This window comes from Bos taurus, chromosome 28 (assembly GCF_002263795.3).
Source record: "Bos taurus isolate L1 Dominette 01449 registration number 42190680 breed Hereford chromosome 28, ARS-UCD2.0, whole genome shotgun sequence".
In the NCBI taxonomy this organism is placed as follows: Eukaryota; Metazoa; Chordata; class Mammalia; order Artiodactyla; family Bovidae; genus Bos; species Bos taurus.
Genome location: NC_037355.1, coordinates 27,851,257 through 27,875,912, shown reverse-complemented (window position 1 = coordinate 27,875,912; position 24,656 = coordinate 27,851,257). Strand labels below are relative to the sequence as shown.

General features: G+C 55.7%; 2 protein-coding genes across 10 annotated transcripts in view; one reads left to right on the top strand and one right to left on the bottom strand.

Moving 5' to 3' along the window:
* CDH23 (cadherin related 23) overlaps positions 1-24,656 on the bottom strand; it is a 460,382-nt gene that overhangs the window by 88,032 nt on the left and 347,694 nt on the right. For 6 of the 7 annotated variants that reach the window (XM_059882625.1, XM_059882626.1, XM_059882624.1 and 3 more), the window contains 6 exons: positions 22,707-22,926; positions 20,889-21,041; positions 18,753-18,866; positions 15,873-16,021; positions 5,603-5,663; positions 4,556-4,704 (listed from right to left, as the gene is read on the bottom strand). In XM_059882625.1, the coding sequence (XP_059738608.1) occupies positions 4,556-4,704; positions 5,603-5,663; positions 15,873-16,021; positions 18,753-18,866; positions 20,889-21,041; positions 22,707-22,926 (846 nt within the window). Of the gene's footprint in view, positions 1-4,555; positions 4,705-5,602; positions 5,664-15,872; positions 16,022-18,752; positions 18,867-19,789; positions 19,948-20,888; positions 21,042-22,706; positions 22,927-24,656 lie in introns of those variants that run through there. The other variant, XM_059882631.1, reaches the window with a different exon arrangement.
* Positions 1,835-16,657, top strand: C28H10orf105 (chromosome 28 C10orf105 homolog). 3 transcript variants are annotated; one of them, XM_015461036.3, is made up of 2 exons: positions 1,835-2,308; positions 12,309-16,657. In XM_015461036.3, the coding sequence occupies exon 2, from the start codon at positions 12,314-12,316 to the stop codon at positions 12,683-12,685; it is 372 nt and encodes a 123-aa protein (XP_015316522.1). In that variant the 5' UTR covers positions 1,835-2,308; positions 12,309-12,313; the 3' UTR covers positions 12,686-16,657. The 3 variants fall into 3 exon arrangements, with proteins under 3 accessions (XP_015316522.1, XP_015316521.1, XP_015316523.1); XM_015461035.3 differs by having other exon boundaries at positions 1,835-3,114; XM_015461037.3 differs by lacking the exon at positions 1,835-2,308 and adding an exon at positions 8,724-9,502.

Genomic DNA, 24,656 nt, shown 5'->3' with positions numbered 1-24,656 from the left:
TGCAGAGGGCCTGGGCTTGTCTGGCTGGTCACTGTGTCCCCACACCTCACACAGTACCTGGCACGTGGCACCTGTTTAAATATCATTTTGTCAGAGAACAAATCTTGTCTGGCTCTTGACTCTGCTATGAAGCCTGTGGGAACCTGTGGCTAATCAGTGAAACTTGGGCTGTTCAGCTTCTCAGCTATGAGACAGTAACATCAGTTCAACAATTCACACCCTGTGCCTCTCCTAGGATGGTTATGAAGACAAAATGAGCCAGGGCTTTGCAAAAGTGCTTGAAAAGTTTAAAGGGACCCCATTCAAATACCAAGATACCTCTGGGAGAAAAGACATGAAGACATTTTTAAGTACAGTCATAGCAGAGGCTGTTGGTGCTCAGACTCCTCCAGATTCTCACGCGCTCTCTCTGGTGCTCTCACCACCAGTGGGCAACACTGTAGCTCTTTGCGGGGGACTAACACCACCCCACCAGCCCCACTCCTGCTGCCGGAGCCAGAAGACGCCCAGGGAGCTGGAGCCGCCTGGGAATTACGCCCACTCAGGCTGAGGCAGTCCTCAGCTGCCGACAGGCGGGCAGCAGAGATGACCACCTCCAGAGCTCCCTGGGGGACTGAGTCAGTTTCCTGTGTTCCACTTTGCTGGCTGCCTTTCCTTCCTGGTCCATGCCCCTTCCGGCTTTTCCCGGGCACACTTCCGATACTTCCTACTAATCACGTTCATACTAGCCCTTGTCTCAGGATTGGCTTCTGCGACCCAGCCCAAGACAGCGGTTATCTCCGAGTTGTGGAATTATGCAGTTATCATCACTGCTTATTTACATTTTCTCCCTATTGAAATGTATGTCTTACATAACAACAATGGCAAAAAAAAAAAAACAAAAAAAACAATGTGAAAGATGGAGAGAGATGTGACAGCCAGAGATCAGCACCTCACTCTTCTTTCTGTGCACCCCTCTCCTCTCAACACACACAGGAGCATGTGAACATGCACAGAAGGTCTGGCCCAGGCAGGGGCAAGGCCAGGGCTGTGTCCAGAAGGACCAGCGTGGCGGGGAGGGGAGTTATAGTCAGAGGGTGGTGGTGCTCGAGGAACCACAGGGAGGCCCAGGGCTCCTGCCTCTTTTCCCAGATGAGGGAACAGAGGCCCAGAGATGGGGAGGGGCTTGCCCGAGGCCTCAAGGTCACTGACAGTTGAGAAGAGAGTGATGGTTCTCCTGGTTCCCAGTCCAGCAGCCCTAACACTCTTTGCTCCATGCTGGGGATGAGCTGGCCTCAGAACAGGAGAGAGACCCTCCTTCCAGACTAACAGAGCCTGGGCCAGCAGGAGCTTGCAAACAGAGGAGGCAGGGAGCCAATGGGGCTGGGGCAATGACGCGCAGCATGGGGTTCGCATGTGGTCCCTAGTGCTGATGGCGGAGCGAGGTCCCATCTGAGAACATGCATATTTGGCTTCTGATCGATTACTGCCACTCAGATCAGCCTCAGCTTCTCCCTGGGTTAGTGGGGAATTAGCTAGATGGAAACAAAGGGGCTTCTGTTGATATAAGCAGAAATGGTGGCCTGAGTGGCAGAGAACTATGAGGTGAGTGGGGTGGCAGAGTAGTGGGGAGGATATGTCTCTGGGGGTGAAGTTTTCTCTACTTCCCTGCTCTTGGGGCCCCTGTAGTTCTGCTAGGTTATCAAATTTTCATGTCCAGACACCCAGAACCCAATATGCAAACTAGCATGCCTACTCCAGAGCACAGCTGCTCACAAGCCAGAACCTTCTAAGTCTGGCTTCACCAAGAACTTGGCTGGGGAGATCCTGGGTGGGGTGGGGTGGGTAGGTGTGAGGGGGAATTTGCATGGATGAATTTCAGGAACTCTCTTGCTATAAACAGAAACTACCCATCCATCTTTCGAAACTGTGAGCCTTCCCCTTCCCGAGTTGGCTTGGCCAAATGACCTTGACTCCAAGAGTCATGGGGAGAAAAAAACAGGGCTAGTTTGACAGTGTAATAAACAGAGGAGTGAGGTAGCATGGAGCCTGGGTGTGGCCCTCCCTAAGACTGGCTGCATGCCACTCTCCTCTTGCTGGTTTCAGCCTTGTTTATAGCAGCAGAGACAGGAGGCAAAATGGTGTGTGGTTTGCGAACCTGAGAGACACAGATGTACAGGAAACAGGTCTGCCAAGTTCCTGCTGAGCAGGAGGGCTCAGTGACTTAGCTGCTGGGCTCCCTGGAGAACTAGCCCCATTTTCTGTCTAGTGCTGTGCCCTCCACAGGGGACGAGTCAGGAGACTGCCTGTGCACATGCGCAGTATGCAGGTAAGGCCCCCAGTCTCTACTGTTTCACTCCAAACTCGCTGGCCCCTCGTAGGTGCTGTCCTGGTCTCTGACCTGAAGACTGTGGATGGCCCCTCAAGTTGCCCCTCGCTCAGAGCGGCAACTCTGCTGCTGCTGTGGAAATGAGTCCAGGGCAAAGCTGGAGTCCCCATACTGTCTTCAGGAAGGTCCTGGATTTTCTTGGGCTCAGGGGTATGGGAGCTATGTACGATAAGGGCCATCAAGTTCTGACCCTGTGGGCAAGCAACCAAATCCCCACCTTAAAAATGACTCTTGGGCATTAGGCAGTGGTGGTTTCTGTGCTCTGGAACCTTATGTGAGGCAGTGGAATACAGCGGTTAAGAGAAGAGATCTGAGCTGTCTGCCTGGGTGTGAAGCCTGGCTCTGTCTACCCTTACTGCCGTGTGACCCTAAACACATTGCCTAGTCCTCCTTGCCTCAATCTCCTCATCTATAAAATGGGTATAATAACAGTGCCTACATCAGAGGGCTGTTATGAGGCTTAAATGAGCTCAAGCACAGGAGGCACTTAGAAAAGTACCTGGCCCAGAGTGAGGGTGCTTAATGTTCCTCAGGGCTCATGGGCAGAGGCACAAACAGAGTGTGGCTGAGCAGCTGTGGCCCTGGTGTCTCACCCTGCACCGATGGGCGTAGCTTGGCTTTGTTCTGTTTTACACTGTACCTGGGGTGCTGCATACTATTTTGTTAGAAAGGTTTGCAGCTGCAATGCTGAGGCAGTGACAGGAGCAGACGCTGGAGAGAGGTGCCCACCTGCTCCTGGGAGGGAGGTGAGTAGGGGTGGGGCAGAAGGGCTGTGGTTACGCAGCTCAAGGTCCAGGGTGCCAAGCCAAGCCACGCCGACATCGGTCACCCTGTGGCCTGAAGCTCGCCCCACCGAGGGCATGCTCTGAAATGGGTGGGTCACTTATTCACGTGCTGATTCAGTATCTCCTAGTCATGAAGGTGAGTGTGGCTGTGTGGGGCTGATTCGGTGCACATTTAGGTCGATGTCTGACCCTCAGTCACCAGAGCCCTGGAATCGTTCTATAACAGCCCCAGGGTATGAAACACCGAGGGATCTAACCCCCTCGGCCACCTCCATCAGGGCAGACCTCGCTCAGGGCAGCAGCCGTAAGCACCCAGGTTTCCCTCACCATCTCTTCCTGGGGCAGAGCTGCGGGGCAACAGCAGAGGATGGGCCAGGGCTGAGTCACCCGCTCCCCAGCACCCTCCTTTGTGATGGGGACCCGAGGCAGGCTTCTGTTCATTGTTTCCAGCCTGAGGGAAACAGCGGGGTGGAGAGATGGGGCCGATAAGAGGAGCTGATTCTGCCCCACTCAGTTCTGGGTAAAAGTCCCTGCTTGCTCCCCACCCCAACTTTTCCCATCTTCCTCCCACTCTTCACCTTTAAGGTCTGACTCACTTTCCACCTGGTTAAGGGGAAGGGGCTATGAGTTGCTGAGTGTGCAGTGGGGTAGGGTGGGGGTGACCTTGTAAGTCATCTCATTATCTCTGTCATCCCCTTGTTACTGGGCAGGAGAGTACACCTAGCCCAGCCAATGGAATATCTGGGTGCATGTTCTGACCATTCAGGAAGATTAGAGTTGATCTGATTTTAGCTGCAGAGGGGAGAGGCCTGAGGGGAGTGAGGTGGGCAGAGAAGATGACATCTGATGGGGCAGCTGGGAGTGCTGACTGGAATGTTTGGCAGACACTTTCAATGGAAAGAACACTGAACTTGGACTCAGAAGACGTGGGCTCAAGTCCTAGATTGATCACAAGTGGCTCCTCTGTGCCTCAGTTTCCTCATTTGTAAAATGAAGTTGGTAACATCTATAGCTCCAAGATCCCATATGTGAGATTCCCTTGGCCTGCACTAGAGAGCTATTTGGATACAGGGGTTGGTGTAGTAAGGATACCTCATCCTTTAGGACAGACATCAGCATCACTGACCCCTTTCCACATTTGGAAAAACTCGGGCTAGGAGCAAAATGACACATCCAAGATCCCAGGCGGGTCTGAGCCCAAGGCACCCCTACTGAGCCCAGGTGTCATTGAGCACCCAGATGAGTGGTGCCCCCCACCCCGCCCCGGGCCCCAGCTGCTGGCCATCTCTGGTCCACCTGAGGCTCTGGCTCAGCCTGATAGCAGTGCTGAACAGAACACAGGGCTTCATGACATGCTGCCCCACGTGCAAGCCCCCTGGCCCCAGAGCGCCCTTGGCCTCACCCTGACGGAGCTCCGCATGGGGCCCAGGTCATGGTTGTAGGCCTCCACTATCAGAACGTGTGACGAGTTCCGCTCCCGGTCCAGGGGCCGGGGCCCTCGCATGAGGAGCCCATTGCTGACGTGGATCCGGAAGTTGTTGCCATGATTACCTGTGTGGAGGGACAGAGGATATGCATGGGCTCTGCCCTGGAGTAGGATGCTTGTGGGATCATGGTTATGGAGGGGAAGATGGGGAGCCCAGACCCCCAGAGGGCAGACCCTTCCCAGAGGTCTCAGGCACTTGGCCGAAGCCTGAAGTGGTATAGAAGCCTCGCCTCACACTCTCCTAGCCTAGCAGGATTTGAGGGAGGGGGTAGACGCTCATTTTGTGCCCACCTTATGGAAAGCCTAGAGGTCCCGAGACCTCCACACCTAGAGGTGTCAGCAGATTCACTATTCCAGAGGACACTGGGGCATTACAAAGAATGGAACACAAAAATTCTCTGTGAGAGGTTTAGTGAGGAAGCACCCACTCCCTCCCCTTGCGGACTCCCATTTTCCTTTGGGATCCAGCCACTTCTACTCATAGGGGTGAGCTCACCCCTGATTCCAGAAGCGAGATCAGCATATTGCAGTCTCGGGTCATAGTGACTGGTTCAGGCATGGTCCCGGAATTCTAGCTGGCCCAGTGAGACTCAGCCTTGGGAGGGTGCTGGGGTGGGGTGGGGGGCTGTCCCAGTGTCCAAGGCCACAGTGACTGGTTCAGGCAGGGGCACATGATACACACTGGGCCAGTGACCTTAGTGCCTTGGGAGCTCACTGCTAGGGGCTGCTCTGGTCTTCGAGGTCCCCTCTGTCAGGGTGATATCCCGCTATGGGGCTTGAAGAACTTAGCACAGCAGTCAAATGCATCCTCACCGAAAACACGACCAACTTGGTGCGAATGATTTGAGAACATCCCTGGTTCCTCCCTCTGACCCGTCTCCCAGACCCTTGGCAGCCTAGAGGAGCTCTGCTACCCCGGGGCAGGAACCACCTCCCCCTGCCATCCTAGGGCAGCCTACTCACCGTGAACGATGCGGTACCACACACGCCCAAACTCGCCCTCATCTGCATCTGTGGCTTTTAGCTGAGGGAGAATGAGACACGTGGTTACTCCTCGAATTCCACCCATAGGCAGAGAAGGTGTTTTTGGAGCCCCTCCCCTTTCCTTACGCCACCCCACGCCTGTCCTGCCCAAACCCAGCTTCCCATGAAGCTGGGGGTGTAGGAGAGGAGAGGGACATGTCTTTCTCGTCCCCTATGAGGACACCTGTCTGTTGATGGCCCCAGGCTGCCCTGTCCATGGCGGGAGACCTGCCAGCTCTTTCTCCTGACACTCCTCCAGGCTCCTGGTGAGCACGGGCAAGACGGTGGGTGACAACACCATGGCTCTCTGGATCCAGGCTTGGCTAGCACAGCTTGGCCCTCCACGGTTCCCCGCTTCAGCCTTCTGAGAGTCCAGGAGACTCACCTGGGGTAGGTGGGGTGCACAACTGCTCCTTGCCCACACTTCCTTGGTCTGAAGCTATTCTGGCTCCCAGCCTGGCACTGTATACACTACAACTCCCGGAAAGTATACTGTACACTATAACAGCCACATTGTGGAAACCTAGAAACCCCATTTGCCAAAGGAATGGCTCCATGTCCATTCACATACACGATCATTCCAGTGTAGTTCCAGCCCACCCTGGCTTGCTAGGTTGCACCTCAGGCTTATACCGTTTCCAGTGGGACTTGGGGGTGCTCTTCTCACTCTGAGAATGCCCAGTGTTTAGCCCTTCTGACAACGCATGTGACCTTGAGGCTGCTGGCAGAGCCACAGACGGCCCTGAGGTCTGTCCCATCAAACCAAGAGCTGAATACCTCCTCGACCCACTACACACTGGAAAGAAGCAGAGAACACCCCTGCAAAGTGATGCAGAGAGAGGCCTGGGCTTGCATGGCTGGGCAGGCTCCCACGGGGCCACCTTATGTGCGACTTGATGGGTAATGCCCGGGACCTTCGCCCTTTCCCTGGATCTGCCCTCTTGTCCTCAGCAATCACTTCAACCTTGTGCTGTGTGTCTAAGGGTTTCGAAGAGCATGTTGATGGTGCAGAGAAGGCAGTCTGTTGGTGTGAAAGGAACAGCGGGTTTGGGTCAGGCAGACCCAAGCACAAGCCCTGGCTTTGCCACTTCCTGGCTATGTGGCCATGGATACAATAACCCCACTGAGCCTCAGTAGGTGCAGTGATAATTAACTTTGTGAGGTTGATGGGCAAATTAGATATAATTGCTGCAAAGCGTCTGGTCTGGTGCCAAGATAGATGCTGAAGGCTGATGTTATGAGACATGCCACCTTTTCCTGAAAGGTCCTCTTGATTTACACTGGGGTGGGGATGGCTGCGTTGCCCCTTGCTGTGGAGTTCTTCCCTCCCCTGAGAGGACTTAAGAGCTAGAAGGTGGAGGTGAGAGAGTCATTTCCTAGGCAGGTTGATAAGGAGTCTGCTGCTGCTGCTAAGTCGTTTCAGTCGTGTCCGACTCTGTGTGACCCCAGAGACGGCAGCCCACCAGGCTTCCAGTCCCTGGGATTCTCCAGGCGAGAACACTGGAGTGGGTTGCCATTTCCTTCTCCAATGCATGAAAGTGAAAAGTGAAAGTGAACTTGCTCAGTCGTGTCCGACACCAGCGACCCCGTGGACTGCAGCCTACCAGGCTCCTCCGTCCATGGGATTTTCCAGGCAAAAATACTGGAGTGGGGTGCCTTCGGATAAGGAGTCTAGGGGTCCCCAAAGAGACAGGGGTCTGGAATTCTCAAGAAGGAAGAAAGGACAAACTTTTTTTTTCCTTCTCTACATTCCTTAGGATTATATAACAATAATGCATCCTGCCTGAGGGCAGTCTCTGGATTAAGGACAGTCTCTGGATTAAACCTTCTGTTATCATAAAATGTAAATTATGGGAGTAGGTCTGGTAAGGTCTTTACAACCTCCAGACATTCTTTGGATTCACTGGAGAGTATATAACTTCATTGCTAACACTAGCAAGTGGGTACTCTTTCTGCCCCCTTCTGATGCCTATGTCAGAAGCTTTCTCTATCTCCTTTATACTTTAATAAAACTTTATTATACAAAAGCTCTGAGCGATCAAACCTCGTCTCTGGGCCTGGATTGAATTCTTCTCCTCCAGGGGCCAAGAATCCCAGTGTCTTCAACAACAACCTTTCAGAGGGATGTAGCGGGGCACTTTGACAGCCTGGCTCTGAAAGGGATCAGGACAGGAAGAGGGCTGAGCTGTCCAGTGGACACCCTTGGGTGTTGCTGTCCGTGGTGCGACTTCCCAGATGCCTCCCTTTCCTGGCAGCCTGTGCCACCTGGGGAGTTTTGCCTCCGGCCATGTAAGAAAAACGGAGGTCACAGGTGAGGTGTGCTGTCAGCGTGGGAAGAGAAAGTGAATGAGGTTCACCAAAGGGCGAGGTGTAAGATACAGGCATCCAGCAGGTCCATGGAGCACTGGGGACATCTTTAGGCTGATGTGGCTCAGGGTGCCAGATGCCGGTGCCACGCCTGCCCAGCCTTTTCAGGAAAAGCACCAAGTCCCCACCACTAGCTAGGCGGGGGACCCTGGCCAGGCTGCACCTCTTCAGATCTCAGTTTCATTATCTGGAAGACAGGGCTGGATAAGACGACCCCTCAGTCACCTAACGGACTCTCCTAATCCTACCCACTTGGGACTATGCAGAGGATGCTTCTCTTGTTGTCAAGGGCTAAGGGCAGGAAGTGAAAATGTTAGTCGCTGAGTCATGTTCGACTTTTTGTGACCCCATGGACTGCAGCCCACCAGGCTCCTCTGACCATGGGATTCCCAGGCAAGAATACTGGAGTGGGTAGCCATTCCCTTCTCCAGGGGATCTTCCCGACCCAGGGACCAAACTCAGGTCTCCTTCATTGGCAGGCACATTCTTTACCATCTGAGCTACTTGTCGAAAAAACAGGCTCCCCAAAAAGCAGGTGGACTCCAGGCTCAGGTCTTGGTCAGAGCCACAACTCCCCCTATCTGGGAGCTTGGGGGTCCTTGATGGGAAAGCTGCTGAAGACTTAGGCTTCTAAGCAGACTGGTTGCCAGGGAAGTGCTGGCTTCCAGGAGGAAAGGAGGCGGGGGTGGGGGGGGTGGGACTGTGTGTGCGCGCGTGTGTGCATGCGTGCGTGCGTGTAGCCGCCGCCTGGGGGTCTCCAAGGGCTCACTCAAACTACAAGGAGTGCAGCCCTAGCAGGCTTTCAATCCTCTATGTTCTGCCCTGTGATTTCTCTGACTTTTGAAAATGCCTCTCCCCCTCACTTCTACAGCCAGATACCCTCAAAGGGAAGGTGCTCTTCTGGGAAGCTAAGGGGAGGGGGGCCTGGGGGCTGCCAGGGCCCATCACTCTGCCCGGTCCCCTCCCGCCGCGTGGCTTGTAGCCCCTCTCCCCGGTAACCTGGAGGCTGGCAGGCACTGAATAGCAACCCGCTGGCTGCCCCCGACCATACCATTCAAACGTCCAGCAGGGGAAGGTGAGAGCCTCGGGTACAGAGTCAGAGAGACCCTCCCCCCTGCGTTCCCCCCAAGGCCCCCCGCCCCTCCAGAGGGCTCCAAGGAGACCGGCCAGTGAAGGCCGTGGGAAGGCTCAGGAGCGCCCAACTCCTCCACGAGGCTCCCTCTTCCCAGCCCAGTTGCCATCCCGACCTTCCTGGCTTTCCCCTCCCCCCAGGGAGGGCCCAGACTCTTCCAGACAAAGCCAGGTCTAACTGGAGAGTGAGGGGCGAGGGCCACTCTGCCTGGCTGGCTGAGGGACACAGGCGGAGCCCAGGGCAGGTGGGGGTCACAGAGACAACCAGTGCTTCCGGGACCTCCCTCGAACAGCTGAGAAGACCTCTCACCCAGCTGGAGACCGCTGAGGGCTGGCTCTGAGGTCAGTGCTGGGGCCTGCAGGGAAGTGGGGGAGCACGCTGCCTGGGGTTCTGCGGGGAAGATGTGCGCATGTGCTCAGACGTGGGGAATCCCTCTGCTTTTGTAGTGAGTGGAACCTAGGCCCAGGTTAGTCTCAGGCCACCCAGAAAGATGTGCTGAGGTCAGTCCCCTCTGATCACAGCAGGCCCTGCTCTTGGAGCTCTGAATGAAGAAAAAAGGTTCTAGACTGAGCTTGCAGAGATATGTCCAAAGTGAGGCCTGCAGGCATGCCTGGGGCTCCAGTGGGCAGGGAGAGGCTTCAGCTGCTCTTTGGATCATTCCTAGCCTTGGTCTGACAGAGGCCTCCTTTCCCCAGAACCGCTGGCCCTGGCTGGCTGCTCAGACAGGGCAGCCGGGGGCCTGCAGTCAGTCTTGCCGCACCTCCCTGGAAGGATGGCCTGATATTTTCAACCACTTGGGAATCTCCTGCTCCCAGAGAAAATACTCCAATGCCAATTTAGCCTCACATGTTTTTTCAAAGCACTGCCCCAAGGACTGAAGCCTGGACCTGCTTTGCTAGTCTGATAGGGTCTCCAGGTCCATGTGGAGGTCTCGAAATAGCATTAGGACTAGCAGGGTTGTGACTTCTCTCACTTCAGACTGCCCTTTTCTTACTCCCAGCCAAGCGCTTCCCTGGGGAGGATGGCGGGATGGGTAGTTCTCTCCCCAGGGGACATGGCAGTGGGCACACCCCATCCCTCTTCCCTTCCAGATTCAAGGAAGGGCCAACCCACATATGGCCTGGCCAGTGCACTCTCTAGGCCTGATGCTAAGAGGCGGAGGCCCCAGGCAGCTAGATGGGCATCAACATTTCCATCTGGGAGCTGGGAGGGGTCATTCTCTGGAAATGCTGGGAAGGAGTGGTGGTGGGGACTGGGTGGGGGTGGGGGGTGGGGTGCACTGGATGCCCTTAGTCCCTGGGCACAGGGCAGGCTGCAGGCAGACGAGGCTGGGCACAGAGAGCCAGGAGTTAGGTCCTGCGGCTGTTGGTGAGTGCCTGGGGTGGCAATGGCGGCTCGGGAGGGTGTGGGCTGGGGGGGCCCCCTCTCCATTTCCCACTTCCTGCGAACCTGGTGGGCTCTGCAGCCCACAGGCAGAGTCTCGGTTTAACCTAAAGCCCTTCCTCCTCCCTAGTGTTGGTGCTAGAACTTGACTAAGTTAGACTAGGCTGTGACTTAGGAAAAGGAGAGAACTTTGTTATCCTCTAGGTCATGAAGGTCTCAAAGGTCAAAGAGAAACAAACGATTATTTCTTATTAAACCCCCTTCTGGATTTCCTGTCCTGTGTTTGTAGAAATCAAAGATCACAAATGTTGGCCTGCAAGCTGTATGTAGCCTCCTTATGTATTTTGTTTGGCCCATTTGTAGTATTTTTAAATATTTGAAAATTCATTTGGATTAAAAAAAAAATCAAGTTTGTTTGGCCTTTGCAGTGTCTTTTTTGCCACACCACTCCCCCGCACCCCCCGCCATCTCTTCAGAGGGGATTCAACCAGATTTGAATTAGTTGGCAACACTTCAACATCAGGAAAGTTTGCCTAAAAAAAAGTGCAGATTTCTGGCTTCTCTTGGGAATCTGGAAGAGGGACCACAGTGGCCTGCCTTCTGGGGTTCTGTCAGCTTGGCCGAGGCCCCTCTGTCCCCACTCTTCAGGTAGACCTGCCCACCTGTCCTGCTGGGAATATGCTATCTACTAGCTGGTCTCTAACCATGTTAATTTGCAACCAAGAGCTCAGTTTGATTTGCCAGCTATAAGGAATCTGCCGCCCCACCCCCCACCAGTGGGATGATCCTAAGTGGTAATGGATGACTATGTCTGGGGGGTTTCAAGCCCCACCTTGTCAAGTAGGCTGCTCTCTGGGGGTTCTTTCCCACGTGTTCTCAGGAAGTCCTGGGAGAGGGCTGGGAGCCAGCAGGGTGGCAATGCCACCAGTCCAGGGGTCGGGAACTTGTTCCTGGTTCTGGCTTTAGCTTGGCCATTGGCTCACAGTGTGGCCTTGGGCCTGGCTACCCCTTATTTGGGCTTCAGTTTCCTCACTTGTCTCTGGAGCAGGCTGGACTTCTTTGGGAAGCACCAACAGGAACTCTCCTGGGGGTCAGGTGGGTGACATAGGTGTGTGGGGGGCCAGAAGGCAGGGAGTGCAGTGAACTGGGGGCCAGCACCCCGTCTAAATCGGGCAGCTGCTGCTCAGCCCCAGCCCCTGGGGGCCGGCAGCAATGGACCCCATGTTGCTATTGCTAAAATTCTGGAATTTCAAGAGAAGCCAGGTGTTCAGATATTTATGTGAAACCTCGTTTTTTGTTTTTTAAAAAAATTCACAATTAAGTTTATAAAAGCACTGTAAGAACTCGACCAGTTTGTAGCCTTGGTGGCAGTTAACTGCTAGGGTCCTTGCCCTCTGCAGCTATAACTCATGGTTTGTTCCTGGTCACAGAGCAAGTTAGGGACGGGATTGGTCTTAGATCCCAAGACTCTGTTGTGATTCATGAGAATTGACTTTAAAATGCCAGAAGGCATTACCCTTCCTGCCTCCTCTGCGACAGGTAGGCAGGGACTGTAGCAGATGGAGGAACTGAGTTCAGGCCCAGTTCTGTCACTCTCCCACTGCATGACTTTAGACTTGTTACCTCTCCCAGGCTCACTGTTCTAACCTGGAAAATGACTGCAATCTTATCTGCAGCTAGTTTGGCAGTGCTCAGCACCCAAAGTCCCCCTCCCCCTCCAGTCCTGAGTCCAGCTCATTTGCTCCTGTCCCATTCCTGTTGCAGGAGCCATGAACACAGAGGGCCCCAGCCCCCTCGCCTTCCTCACAGCTCCAGCCACTCCAGGGAGGCTCTCAGAGGCTGTTGACCCCATCCCCGTGCTCATTGCCCTGGCCTGCATCTTCCTTCTGCTGGCCACCTGTCTGCTGTTCATGACCCTCTGCAAGCCCCGGGCACTGGACCCGAGCCGCCGCCGGGCCCACGAGTGCATGCCCCACCACCCGGGGAGCCCCAGCGAGCCCCAGCTCCGCCTCTGGAAGCGCCTGGGCTCGCTGCGCCGCTCCCTGCACAGCTTCCGCCGCGGCCGGCCTGCCCCCCGGCGCCCCCTGCCGGCCAGAGAGGACAACCACGACTACGACTGCACGGAATCTACCAAGATGTGACAGGGGTGTCCTCCTATCTCATCCACAGACCCTCTTGCCTTGGGCAGAACCAGGCACCTCCGGCTGCAAGAGGACAGTGGCCCAAACAACCTGGGCCACATGCCCACTGCCATTGGTACCCTGTGCACTCAGGCCCGTGGCCTTTCCCAGGGATCGTCCCCGAAGAATGCCTTCCTTCCTGCCGCCACTTTACCGCTGCGGGTTGGAAGGCTCCTGAACCAGTGACTGGGCACCTGCAACCATCTGGACCCTTGGCCCAAAGCTTTCAACGGTACAAACGTGGGGCCCCCAAGGCCCCTCTCTGACCACCAGGCACCAGCATCTCCAGGAAGCAGTCCCCCTTCTTCCCAAGAGAAGCCCTGCCCACCCTCCAGGTGCCAAAGCCCAGCTCAGATTCCAGTGCGAGTTGCTGAATGGCCAAAGGTTCCCTCCAGCCAAGTGAAATACTCAGCCACGCTGGGGGCAAGGGAGTGTCCTGCCCTCTGTGCCAACTCAGTGCCCGAGGCAAAGGGGAACCCAGGGAATCCTCTCCCCCGACTTCCTGGACGCTGCCTGCATTTGCCTGTAATGCATGGGAGCAGCCAGCACCCCTGTGGTGAATCAGATGCTGGGTGCCTGCTAGGAGGAGGGGCATTCTGGGGGCTCTCAACACACCTAGCCAATCACAATCTTGGCTGTCACCTTGGAACCGCCGCCCCCCCCCCCCCCCCCCCCCCGCCCCAATGCACCTGAGCCAGGATGGATGAGGAAGGGGCTGGGAATGACTTAAGCAGCTCCTTGCAGAGGCCAGGACTGCCGCTGTGTCAGAGCGGGAGGAGGCACTGTCAGCAACTGGAGGTGATATTATCCGGGCTCTGAGAGCATCGTAGAGGCTCCATGCCTCACCCAGGGAGGGAGGCAGGCTTCCTCCAGCTGACAGGGTCCAGGCCTCTCCAGGACAGCTGTGGAACCTCAGGCCTTGACCACATGAGGTGTGCTATCATATTTTTGGTGATTGCTTCAATGACTGGCTACTGTCAAAGCAATCCCACCCCAGGCTGGGCTTCTCAGAATCCCAAACCTTCAACCTCTCCTCGTAAGGCTGGGGCTAACCACTTTGGTTGGTCCCCAATTTGGGGGGCTGGGCAGAGGGGTCTGAACTGCCCAGCTCCTGCCCCAGAGTCACCCGGCTAGGGTCACCTGTACCCCATTAGGGACTGCTCTACATAACCCTGCTACAATCCACAGAGCAGCCAGGCACGTCTTCTCACAGAGTGAGCTCTGGTTCTGCCACTCCCCAGCTCCAGAACCGTTGCTGGTTCCCTACTGCTGGATCAAGCCAGAGCTTCTTTGTCTGGTGCTCGGTGCCCACTGGGAGCTGACTGCGAATGATGTTTCTAGCCTCATCCTGACCCAAGACTCCAGGCAAACTGAAATATCTGTCCACCCTGGGCTACAGCTCACTCAGCATGCACGCCCTCCATGAAGTCCTCTGTCTCCACCTGAAGCCTCCTCCTGCTGAAATCAAGGGAGGAAAGGGACCAGTTCCTTTGGGCAGTGCGGGTCATCCCCATCATGGCTGCTCCTTTCTGCAAGCCTGGGATGCCCCCAGAGAGCAAGACCAAGTCTAGCCCCTCATCTGCCTCACCAGCAACAGGCTCAGAGGCATGGGGCCTCTGTTTACTTAGTGAAGGGTGGCCCTGTCTAGCCCTGGGGGCACCCCCTTCTTCCCTTGGATGCCCCTGCAGGGAAGCTGTCTCTCCCAGCAGGCCCACTGTGCCTTCCTCTCAGGTCAGTCTGACATCTGAGAGCAAGTCCACTTTGGCCAGAAACTTACTTCCAGGGCCTTGAGAAATCACCAGAGCCTGATTTTCTCCCTGAGAAATGGGGAGAATCGGTGACTGCCTTATATTACTCACAGGCTCTAGGATCTCACTCTGAGTAGTCTATATAAATAGAAACCAAGTCTTGGGGTTTAGAAAGCGGGGCAGGCCTCCTCCCACAGCGCAGTAACCTCTTCCTGCACAGGTTTCCCCCCGTCACGTCTACCTGAGACACCCCAGGCTGAATTCTGCCTGGAGTTGGTCACCGTATCACCCCCCAGGCCAGCATGCTCTGCCTGGCATGTGGTGTCACAGGGGTGGGCAGTAAGGTTACCCTTGACCTGAAGGACAAAAAGCTAGGGGTGGGGAGGAGAGGGCTCTCAAAGGTCTGCTGTACCCCCATCTGTGTTCCCAGGTTGATCCTTGGAGACCTGTGTGAGTTAGGGGTGGCAGGTGCTAAGTTTTAGGCTAGGGGAGAGTGGGGCCCCATGGCTTGGTGTGGTGGGTGTCTTTAAGGCCCTAGGAGCCGAGGCTCAGAGGGAGAAAACTTTTTCTGGAACCAGCCCCCATACCCTGCCAACCCATGGCTTCCTGGACTCTTGGTGCCTCTGGGAGTCAGCACCCTGCTCCCTGCTCCCGGCTCCCCTCCTGCCCCACGCCTGGCCCTGATGCAGGGAGGTGGGCACACTGCCAACCTCCCACTCTTCGGCCCCTCCCAAGCCTGGGAGCCTGTCCCAGCGGGCAGGCCCAGATTTGCTCTGTTTGGCTCAGCCTCCAACTTGGAAACCCCACAGCTGGTTAGGAGGGTACTTTATGCCCGGCCTCCCTCCCCACCCAGCAACTGAGGCCTCCAGGGAGGGTTCAGGAGGGCACCCAGCCTCCTTTTTCAGGTCCCTGCCTTCCTCCCCCGAGGCTCAAAGCTGTAGCTCCTGCTCCTTGGGCAAAGGAGCCCTTTCTTTTTGTGCCTGTTTATTTCCCGAGAGGGGAGCTTCAGCCAAGAGCCCTGTGAAAGCAGCTCTGTTCTGGGCTGTGCTGGGCCGTGGCTCTCTCCTTTCTGGGAAATGTGACGTTTCCAGCTCCCTCCTGCTCTGAAAGGGCCTTCTGGGTGCAGTAGGGGGTGGGGAGAGGCCTGTGGGGGATGGAGGGAGGGGGGAAGAGGAGGGCCAAGGCCTTCTGTTTTGGGCCCATCCATCCTGGGTTACATAACCTGGGGGCTTACTCTTCCCAGGAGGGAGGGAGCCTGGGTCCCTCTTTGGTTCCAGCACTGGCTACTTGGGAGCAGCAGCTGGACTGACCCCGGTTTCCATCCTGCCGCAAGGCCACTGAGCGCATGCTCTGAACTGAATGTGGCCCTGCCTCCCCCGCCCCCACCTGCCGTCACCTGCCTGCACGATGCTGTGGCCCTCAGGGATGTCCTCGGAGACGCTGGCCTCGTAGCTACTCTGCAGAAAGATGGGCCGGTTGTCATTCACATCCAGGACGGTGACAAACACGGTAGCTGTGCCCGTGCGCCGCTTGCCCACGGGGCCGTTGTCTGTGGGGGGCCAAGGACGGTGGTGTTAGCAGCTGCCTGAGGGGCGCGCTCCCGGGTGCCAGCCAGACTCTGTTCCCCCACCTCTGCAAGGGAGTGGCTCTTTTTCTCTAGGTTAGGAACAACACTAACAGTATCTAACATGTCCCAAGAACTCATTCAGTCCTCACAGCAAGCCTGCCAAGCGGGTGCATTATCAGAGGAGGTGACTGAGGCTTGAAGTAGATTGAATGGTGACCCCCGAAAGACACACCTATTGCAACTTCCGGGGAGCCTGTACATGTAACCTGACAGGGAGAAAGTGACTTTGAAGATGTAATTAAGGATCCTGAGAGGAGGTATCCTGGGTTATCTGGGTGGGCTGTAAATCCCATGACAAGGGTCCTTACAAGAGAAAGGCATGGGGGTGGGAGGGCGCGGATTTGACACAGAGAGGAGAAGGCCATGTGAAGTTGGAGGTGGAGACCAGAGTCCTGCAGCCACAAGCCAAGGGACACTTGGAGCCACCAGAAACCGGAAGAGGTGGGGAAGGACCCTCCCCTAGAACCTTCAGAGGGAATGCAGTCCTGCTGACACCTTAATTTTGAACTTCTGGCCCCCAGAACCGTGAGAAAATAAATTTGTTCCTTAAGCTACCAACAGTGTGATCATGTGTTTCAACAGCCCTAGGAAGCAGCTACAGGGACTGAGATGACAAACCCCACTGCTGTTGGGGCCAGGAGGGTGAGGTCCATGGCACACACCCGCGCGTGTCTGCCTCCGGGGCAGCCGTCCTCTGCTCCCGTCCACACTGGACAGGCGGAATGGGGCCCAGGGACACTAGATGTTCTGATTCTTCAAGAGAAAGCAAACATCTGAGCTTTTGACTAAAATCGCCTGACTTTTAAATGTTCAAAACTAACTATCATTTCTTATGAAACATGAGATGGGTCAAACATGCCTGCCAGATGGACTGGGCCTCTGCATTCAGTGATGTGGGCTCTGCCTGATTTCTTTTTTTTTTCCTGCCTGATTTCTAAGCCTTAAGTATTCAGGGATTCTGCCCCCTCAGTTCCTGGAAGGACCCTCCCAGGGCTGGGTCATCCTTCTTGTGCCCAATGCTGCGTGTCCAGGCAAGGGCGGTCACCCCAGGGAGGAGTACGGGCAGCTGGTATTGGCTGAGGACCAGGGATGACTCTGTCCTTCTTCCCAAGCCAGCTGCCGAACTGCTGGGGTCAGTGAGTTATCCTGAGGTAGGTCACTTTGTCCTCCTGAGCTCCTCTCCAGGACCAACCTCTCATTGTCCGGGGCTACTGCTTACTTGCCCCGTCTGGGGACAATGTAAGTTGCCAGGCTCCATAGACGGCCCCAGCCTCTCCTCCTCGCCAGTGCTTCGTGCAAAGGCTGAACCCAGGGCGGGTGATGGGCCTCCAGAGGGTGGTGTGGCCACTCCAGGATGGGGGAAGGACAGGGCAGGGGGAAGATGCACGGGGGAGATGCTGGGGAGCGACTGCAGGCTGGCTAGAGTGAGGCACAGAGAGCTCACTGCCTCTCACCCTGAGATCACTGCAAACACTGAAGAGGGCGTTCCTGTGAGCACCAGGGGCGTCTGGGGGACACAGGCCTCATCACACCCTTCTTGCCATCTGGTGTCCTCAAGGGCTCCCTGCTGCCTGGAAACCAAAGACCAAACTTCCAGCTCAACATTTAGCCTCCACAAGGGGCCCTACCTGATCACAGCCCCCACACCAAGGGACACCCAGACACAGAGCTCTCTCCCATCTTCCAATCCAGGCCTGAAATGCCCTCCCTGCTTCTCCACATATGGAAACCCAATGTGGTCCCCAAGGTGGTGGGCAGCATGTCTTGTTTCTATCAGCACTATCCTGCTCTCTTAGGCAAGTCTGTGCCCCAAAGGTCCCTCTGAGAAACTTCCCATTCCGACTCTGAAGCCTGGGGTTCCAGGTGGGTCTGACAGCTCCCCCAGCGACAGGGACAGACCCAACTAATTAGCACATTACACCCCCTTTTGGTCGTAATGACGGGTTCAGAGACAGGTGCTGGGACAGATGGAACTAATCAGAGCTCATCTGAGGGTTTCTGCTGGGAAAGCTGGGAAAGATACAAGTGCAGTTCCCTGCCGCTCAGGGAACTCAGACTAAGGCTGGGACTGCAGCGAGAATCTGTCACCATGTGAGCCAGAGGATGGGGCTCACACACAGGGGGCAGAGGCAGCCAACGCAGAGAGACTGAGGCCTGTGGCATCGTCTGAGCCCCAACACCAGTCAACAGTTAAAGCTCCATCTCGCTGTGGACCAGTGCGGTTTTGTGAGCCTATCCTGCTGAAACTAGTTTATTTTAAGAATTGCCACTAACAGTCCTAATTAATCCAAAGGCACTCCCAGAGGCAACTTCCTTCAAGCAGCCTGTCTTGATCACCGTCCTCTGCATGTTTCTACCACCCTTGCTGCTTGTACTCTTGGGCCATCCCTTCACCCTTTCCTGCTCTGTTCTAGTTTTGCAGTGATTTGTCTACATGCTGGTCTCCTGTCTGGCCCCCATGTAACCCCCACCACACCACCTTAGCATCTTGCACGTAGCAGCACGCGCCGAGCCTCATGGCTGGCAAGGCGATGCTGCTATGCTGAGGGTCTGGATGCCCTTTTCCCACTGTCACCAGGGCACACAGCCTTTGCCTCAAGGCCAGCTCCTGGAAGGGCACCCACGCAAGCTTGGTGGGTGGGCTGGTGCTCACCGATGGCCTCCAGGACGAGCGTGTATGTGGCTGTGGTCTCCCGGTCCAGGTTCACCACTGTTCTCACTGTGGCATCGCGGTAGCCAACACTGAACTTCCCGTCCACATTTCCACCTGCGGGGGAGAGAGAATGAAGCACTGGTCAGGAGCCAGGGAAAGGGTGGTGGCACCCAGCTCGGCTTCTGAGCCAGGACACCACAGGGCTGGCCCAGGGGTGAAAGGCTGTGTTGTCCACTCAGCACTACCAGGTCCTAGGGGGCTCTGATGAGGGCGTGGGCCTGCCTACGTGGGCTTGGGTGAAGGGTCGAATGCCTGAAATCCTAAGTCTAACACTGGTAGAACACCTACTGTGTACCAGGCGCTGCATCTCATTTGCGCTGTCGCTACGTCACAGAGCAGGAAAGTGGTCCTTTAGTGAGGCTCTGGTGTACTGTCACCTACTCGGGGTGTAGGACTCCAACTGGAAAGTCTGGTTCCTGAACCCAGGTCCTTCTCCACTCTGCCCCCTGCCTGTCTGTTAGAAAGGTCAGGGCTTTTATATGTGGTTGAGGACTTTGGGGTCAGCCGAGTGGTCTTGGGCTCTCTGACTGGGGACTCCCGGAGACTACACGGAGTAAAGAGTGGAGGCAAGTGGACAGGAGACAAGCGTTACTGAGTCTTCCTGAGTTCTGGGCCAGGTGGGAAGGGGGATGGTCTCCCCTCTGAGGAGAGGAGAGGAAAGGACAAACATGGAAATGACTCCATCAGAACAGTGTGGAGACCCTTCCCGGCCAGCTGGGAGGCAGCGTGGCCCTCTGGGCAGCAGAGGGCGTCACTGAACTGGGATTGTGCTAGCTTGGATTGGGATGCTGTGCAGCGCCTGGCAGAATGTGCAAAATTAAGATCTGAGAAGCCTAGGGCTGGGGGGCTCTCAGGTCAGCAGGGACTGGCCACTCTGAGGCGCCGGGAAGTCACCCTGGAGGCTGCCACCAGCTGCTCCCTTGCCCTCACATGGTTGGCCCCTGGAGAAAGCACTCTGTCCCCCGAGTCTCTAATACCTGCTTCCCAGTGTCTGAAGCACCATCTACAAGGGGCACAATCCGGCTTCAAGGGGCAGGGGAGGAACTAAGACACGAGCAATGCCGGAGGCTGAACCATGGCTGGTGCCACGTCGGGTCTTGATAACAGCCTTTTCCAGAGCAGTCTTGAGAACAACCTGCAAGGAGCCGGTCTGAAGGTGTGGGGCCTCTTTCAGGGAGGGGAAGGAGGGAAAGGATCTGGAAAGGAGAGGTGGAGGCCTGGGAGGTCACCTGGGCAGCAGCAAGCTGGGGGTGGGTTGTAGCCTGGGATTCTTTACTCAGGGGAGAGGCGTCAGGGAGGCTGGTGTGTGTGTAATGTGGTTGCAGGCATGCCAGGGGTGGGGCGAAGACTGAGCCAGTAAAATGGCTGAAGGGAGGGCTGAGGAATGTGAAAGAACTGCCCTGCTCTCTTCCATGCACCCTGGCACCTCTCAGGTGGGCCATGGACTGAAGAATGCTGGTAGACTGTTCTAATCCAGGAATGGCTAATACATAGCATGTCTGCCACCACCTACCAAGACTACTGCCGTTGCAGACATCACTAATCGGTCACAGCTCACTTTCTCCTGTGGAGCCAGGACGTGGCCTCATAACATTTCTCCACAGCTCTCTAGGTGGTAGCCACTCGACACTTTTAAGCTAAAATCATTTCACTCAGAGATATCTAAACTATTTGTCTCTAAACAGATGAAAAGTCTCATCATGAGTGAAAGGCGCCCTGGGAAGGGCTAGGCCACATTCCTTTAGCCACTGCTTTGTTACCCTGATGTGGGGTGGAGTTGGGGGCAGGCTTCTCCCCAGGAGTCACTGGCTCCACCACCCTCTAGAATACACCTCAGGAAGACCCCCCCCATCATCCAATAGGTACAGAAGGCATGTCCCTGCCCTCCCCCCACCAAGAGAGCCAGACCAGAGGGACCCAGGTGCAAAGCCTTTGGGAAAAGTCAAGAGCAAATCTTTGAGGCCCCAGCAGGGGCAAAAGGCTGATGGCCAGTGGAGGTCCTATCCCTTCCTCCCCGCTTCCCGAGCCCACTCCGGGCTGGCTGCTCATCTGAGGGGCGGGGAGGCAGGGCCGCACCTGTTATGAAGTAGCTGAGCTCGGCATTGAGGCCCACGTCGCTGTCGGTGCAGTTCAGCCAGACCACCCGGAACTCCCGTGGCACGTCCTCCGACACGGAGACATTGTACACGGCAGGGAAGAAGGTGGGCGTCTCGTCATTCACATCCAGCACTGGGGGCAGAGTCGGCACTCAGGGCTAGGCCTGGCTTCCACCCTAAACTGCCAGCTCCAAAGGCAGCAGTTCATGCCACAGACCAACAGGAAACACATTTCCTAGGAGTCAACACCTGCTGGTCATGGGCCAAAGGCCCCCATGGCTGCTGGGACCAGGACAGAGCTGAACAGAGATTCTGCCCCCTCCTGTAGCTCATGCCACCGAAACCCCAGAGTCTCCAGTATGTGCCTAACAACGACAACGACGACTGTGATGACAGTCATCACATTCCTCCGCTCTCCCCAGGTGCCAGGCCCAGGCTAAGTGCTTCCTGTAAAGGACCACAGGGGCCCCTCATGTCATCCTCACTAGGCACCCATCATTCGGCACACTATATAGATGAGGAAGCTCAGAGGAACTGAATGACCTGTCCAAAGTCACACAGCGAGAGAATGGTGGGTGGGGGTCTTGGGGAGGCCTGTCCCCAGTTTATCCCAGGGAAAGTAGCTGGCTTTGAGAACTAGCCCCCAAAGTCTAATTTCCCTTACAGATTTGTTTTGCAGCTCTGCACGTCAGGCCCCCATTCCTTTGGCAGATGACCTAGGATGACCTTCATAGTGAAATGAGCCCCACCCTGCTTCGGCTCCTCTTTGCGGTAACACCGGGAGAAATGATCAGCTCATGGGATGACATGGTTTCTGCTGTGTCTTGGAAAACGAAAATCTGGGGTCCTCTTTGAGAGGGCTGGACATCTGCCTTGTCAATCACGGGCACAGACATGGGTCATCAAACTGGCACGAGGAACCCCCAAGCCTTGGATCAATAAGAGAGTGGATGTTCAGCTCTCTCTAGCCTCCATCATCTTGGGTCATGATTAAGGAAGGTGAACGTTTGTGCCAGGCCAACTACTACCCACTCCCCATCCCACGGAGGCCAGCAGGAGCCAGGACAGGACCAGGCCTATCCGAGATAACAGCCCATCTCCTGCCTGTTGCATTCTGAACTAATTTCCCTGGGATTACTCCTGGCCCCCTGGCAAGAGTTCATGTCCACGTCCAAGTTTTGTCCCAGAAATTAAACATACAGTCCGAGTAGGTGAGCAATAGTAACCCTCCTCAGCCTGGCCCTGCCTTGCTGGAGGGTGGAGAGAGTGGGAGTTATCGAGAGGGCCCCAGGGGGTGAGAAATCTTAGGGAGTCTGGGAATCCCAGCTGCCCTCTTCCCAGGTGCTGCCCTTCCACAGCAATTTCAGGCGTTCCCTGAATACAGGAAGGGAAGCTTCCCTTTACATCGCAAACAGGAAGTCTTCCAAAGACAAAGAGCTCTGAACCTCCCTGCCTGCTCGTAACCCCGAGGGTGCCACCACCTGTTCAAACCCTCTCTGATGCTGCTGGGATCAAATTGGGGGACCTGAGCAGTGTGGCCAGGTCACTGCTCCTGGGCTCTGGGACCCTGCAGTCAGTGACCAGGTAAAGAGAAGGCCCTGCTGGCATTTTTGAACTGGTGGAGACATGAAAGGGCTATGTCGAATGGCTCCAACTGAAGAGGATGCCCATCTGCAAGGCAGTCTTTGCTGCTCGGACAGTGGACAGCAGTGACGGGCATGGGCTCCCAGCCAGCTTGGCATTGACCTCGGGCCCACGCCCTGCACTCAGCACAGCAGGAGGCACGCCGCCCCCTCACCTCGAATGGTGAGCGTGCTGGTGGAGCTCTTGGTGGGCGTGCCTGCATCACTGGCCACCACGCGTAGCTGGTACTCGGCGATGCGCTCGCGGTCCAGCTCAGCGGTGGTGACCACCACGCCGCTGCTGCTGTTGATGACGAAGTCCATGCGGGGCATGCCCACCTGCATGCGATAGGACACCAGCCCGTTCAGGCCCTCGTCCAGGTCGATGGCCACCACCTGGGGGAGAGGCGGCGCTGGAGTGAGGTGTGGGGACACCGGTACTGATGCGCACCCCCCGAGAAGTGCCCCCTCCTTCCCAATGACACAGCTGCTACCCCAGAGCCTCAGGCCAGGCCACTATCCACAATGCGGCCTCCCAGATGCTCTTACGGGGGTCAGCCTGTCCGAGCTGAAAGGTATACAGATGCGACAAGTGGGGCTGGGGGTGGGAGAGGTGGGAAAGGGGCTTTCCAGAACCAGTGGCCAGGTCTACAGCCTTCTCCCTTCAAAACCCTGCTCTCCTCAGAAGGAAGCTCTTCCAGACTCGCTCCAGCTGGCCCAGGACCCTCTCCAAACTCAGGGGTCTCCTTCACCCCTGACTCTCACACTGCTGGCTAGGAGCAGTTGTTAACAGCTCAGACCCCTTCAACTATGTGGAACTCAACGACACAAAATGCTTGATAAAAAGGATTCCATCCCATGGTCTCTTCTATTTGTAAGACAACAAAAATAAGATGATACAGCTGGTTGTTAAAAGTCATTTGAGGACACACGTAGGCCAGCTTTCTCTCAGTCCTGAGGCTGCTCCCAGCTCTTACCGTTTGCACCTCCAGTGCCGATGAGAGAGGTCCTGACTCAGGGCTCTGATATGTTGAAAGTTTTACAGAAGAAGATTCAAGACATTTGAGGAAAAATGTGCAAAAACAGTTAAAATGAGAGCTTTGGATCTAACCAAGACTCTCAGGATTGAGGGGATTTCCCAGGTGGTGCTAGTGGTAAAGAACTCATCTGCCAATGCAGGAGACTTAAGAAACGTGGGTTCAATCCCTGGGTCAGGAAGATCCCCTGGAGAAGGAAATGGCAACCCACTCCAGTATTCCTGCCTGAGAAATCCCGTGGACAGAGTAGCCTGTGGGCTACAGCCTATAGCGTTGCAGAGCTGGACACGACTGAAGGGACTCAGCACAGCACGGCATGGCTCAAGATGGAAAGTCAATGTTAGTGTCACCTGGTCTAATTTACATCCAATAAGCCGGACAAGAAGAGAGTATCCAGACTCAGATTGAACGGTTTCCTCACTGGGGGACTTGCTACTTCTAATTTATCTGCACAGCTCTAATCCCTGGGGAAAGTTCTTCTGCACATTCAGCAGAAATCATTATTATCTGAGGTTGTAGAGGGGATCTGGGGAACTGCACAGCTTAAGTTAGAGCCCTCTTTCTGGAGAAGGAAATGGCAACCCACTCCAGTACTCTTGCCGGGAAAATCCCATGGACAGAGGACCCTGGTAGGCTGCAGTCCATGGGGTCGCAGGGAGTCGGACAGGACTGAGTGACTTCCATTTCCCTTTCTGTATCTAAAGACAGTTTCCCAGTTAAACACTCCCAGTTCCTCCAACCATCTTCACATGACTCTGAGCCAGTTCCTCCATAAACTCAGAAGCTGTGCTGTTGGGTGTTTCCTCCCTCTCTTGTCTGTGAGTCTAGAGGAGAACCTGTCTGGAGGCTCCACCCTCCTATTTGGGAGGGACTCCTCCTCAGGGAGTGGCTGCAGTTTCCTGGATTGCAGCTCCCCCTGCTGGGGGTTTGGGGAGAAGGTTCTGTTAGAGAGAGAGAATGCTCCCTGGAACCTTAATCTCCTTTTATAGATGAAGAAACTGAAGCACAGCGGGGCTTCAGGGCATGGCCAAGGTGAACCGTTCTGGAGTCTTGACAAATAGCCCTGTCTTCTTTGATGGGATCAGGCTA

What these genes read in the sequence shown, in the direction of transcription:
- C28H10orf105 (XM_015461036.3), top strand. Translation starts at nt 12,314, where the DNA reads ATGAACACAGAGGGCCCCAGCCCCCTCGCCTTCCTCACAGCTCCAGCC.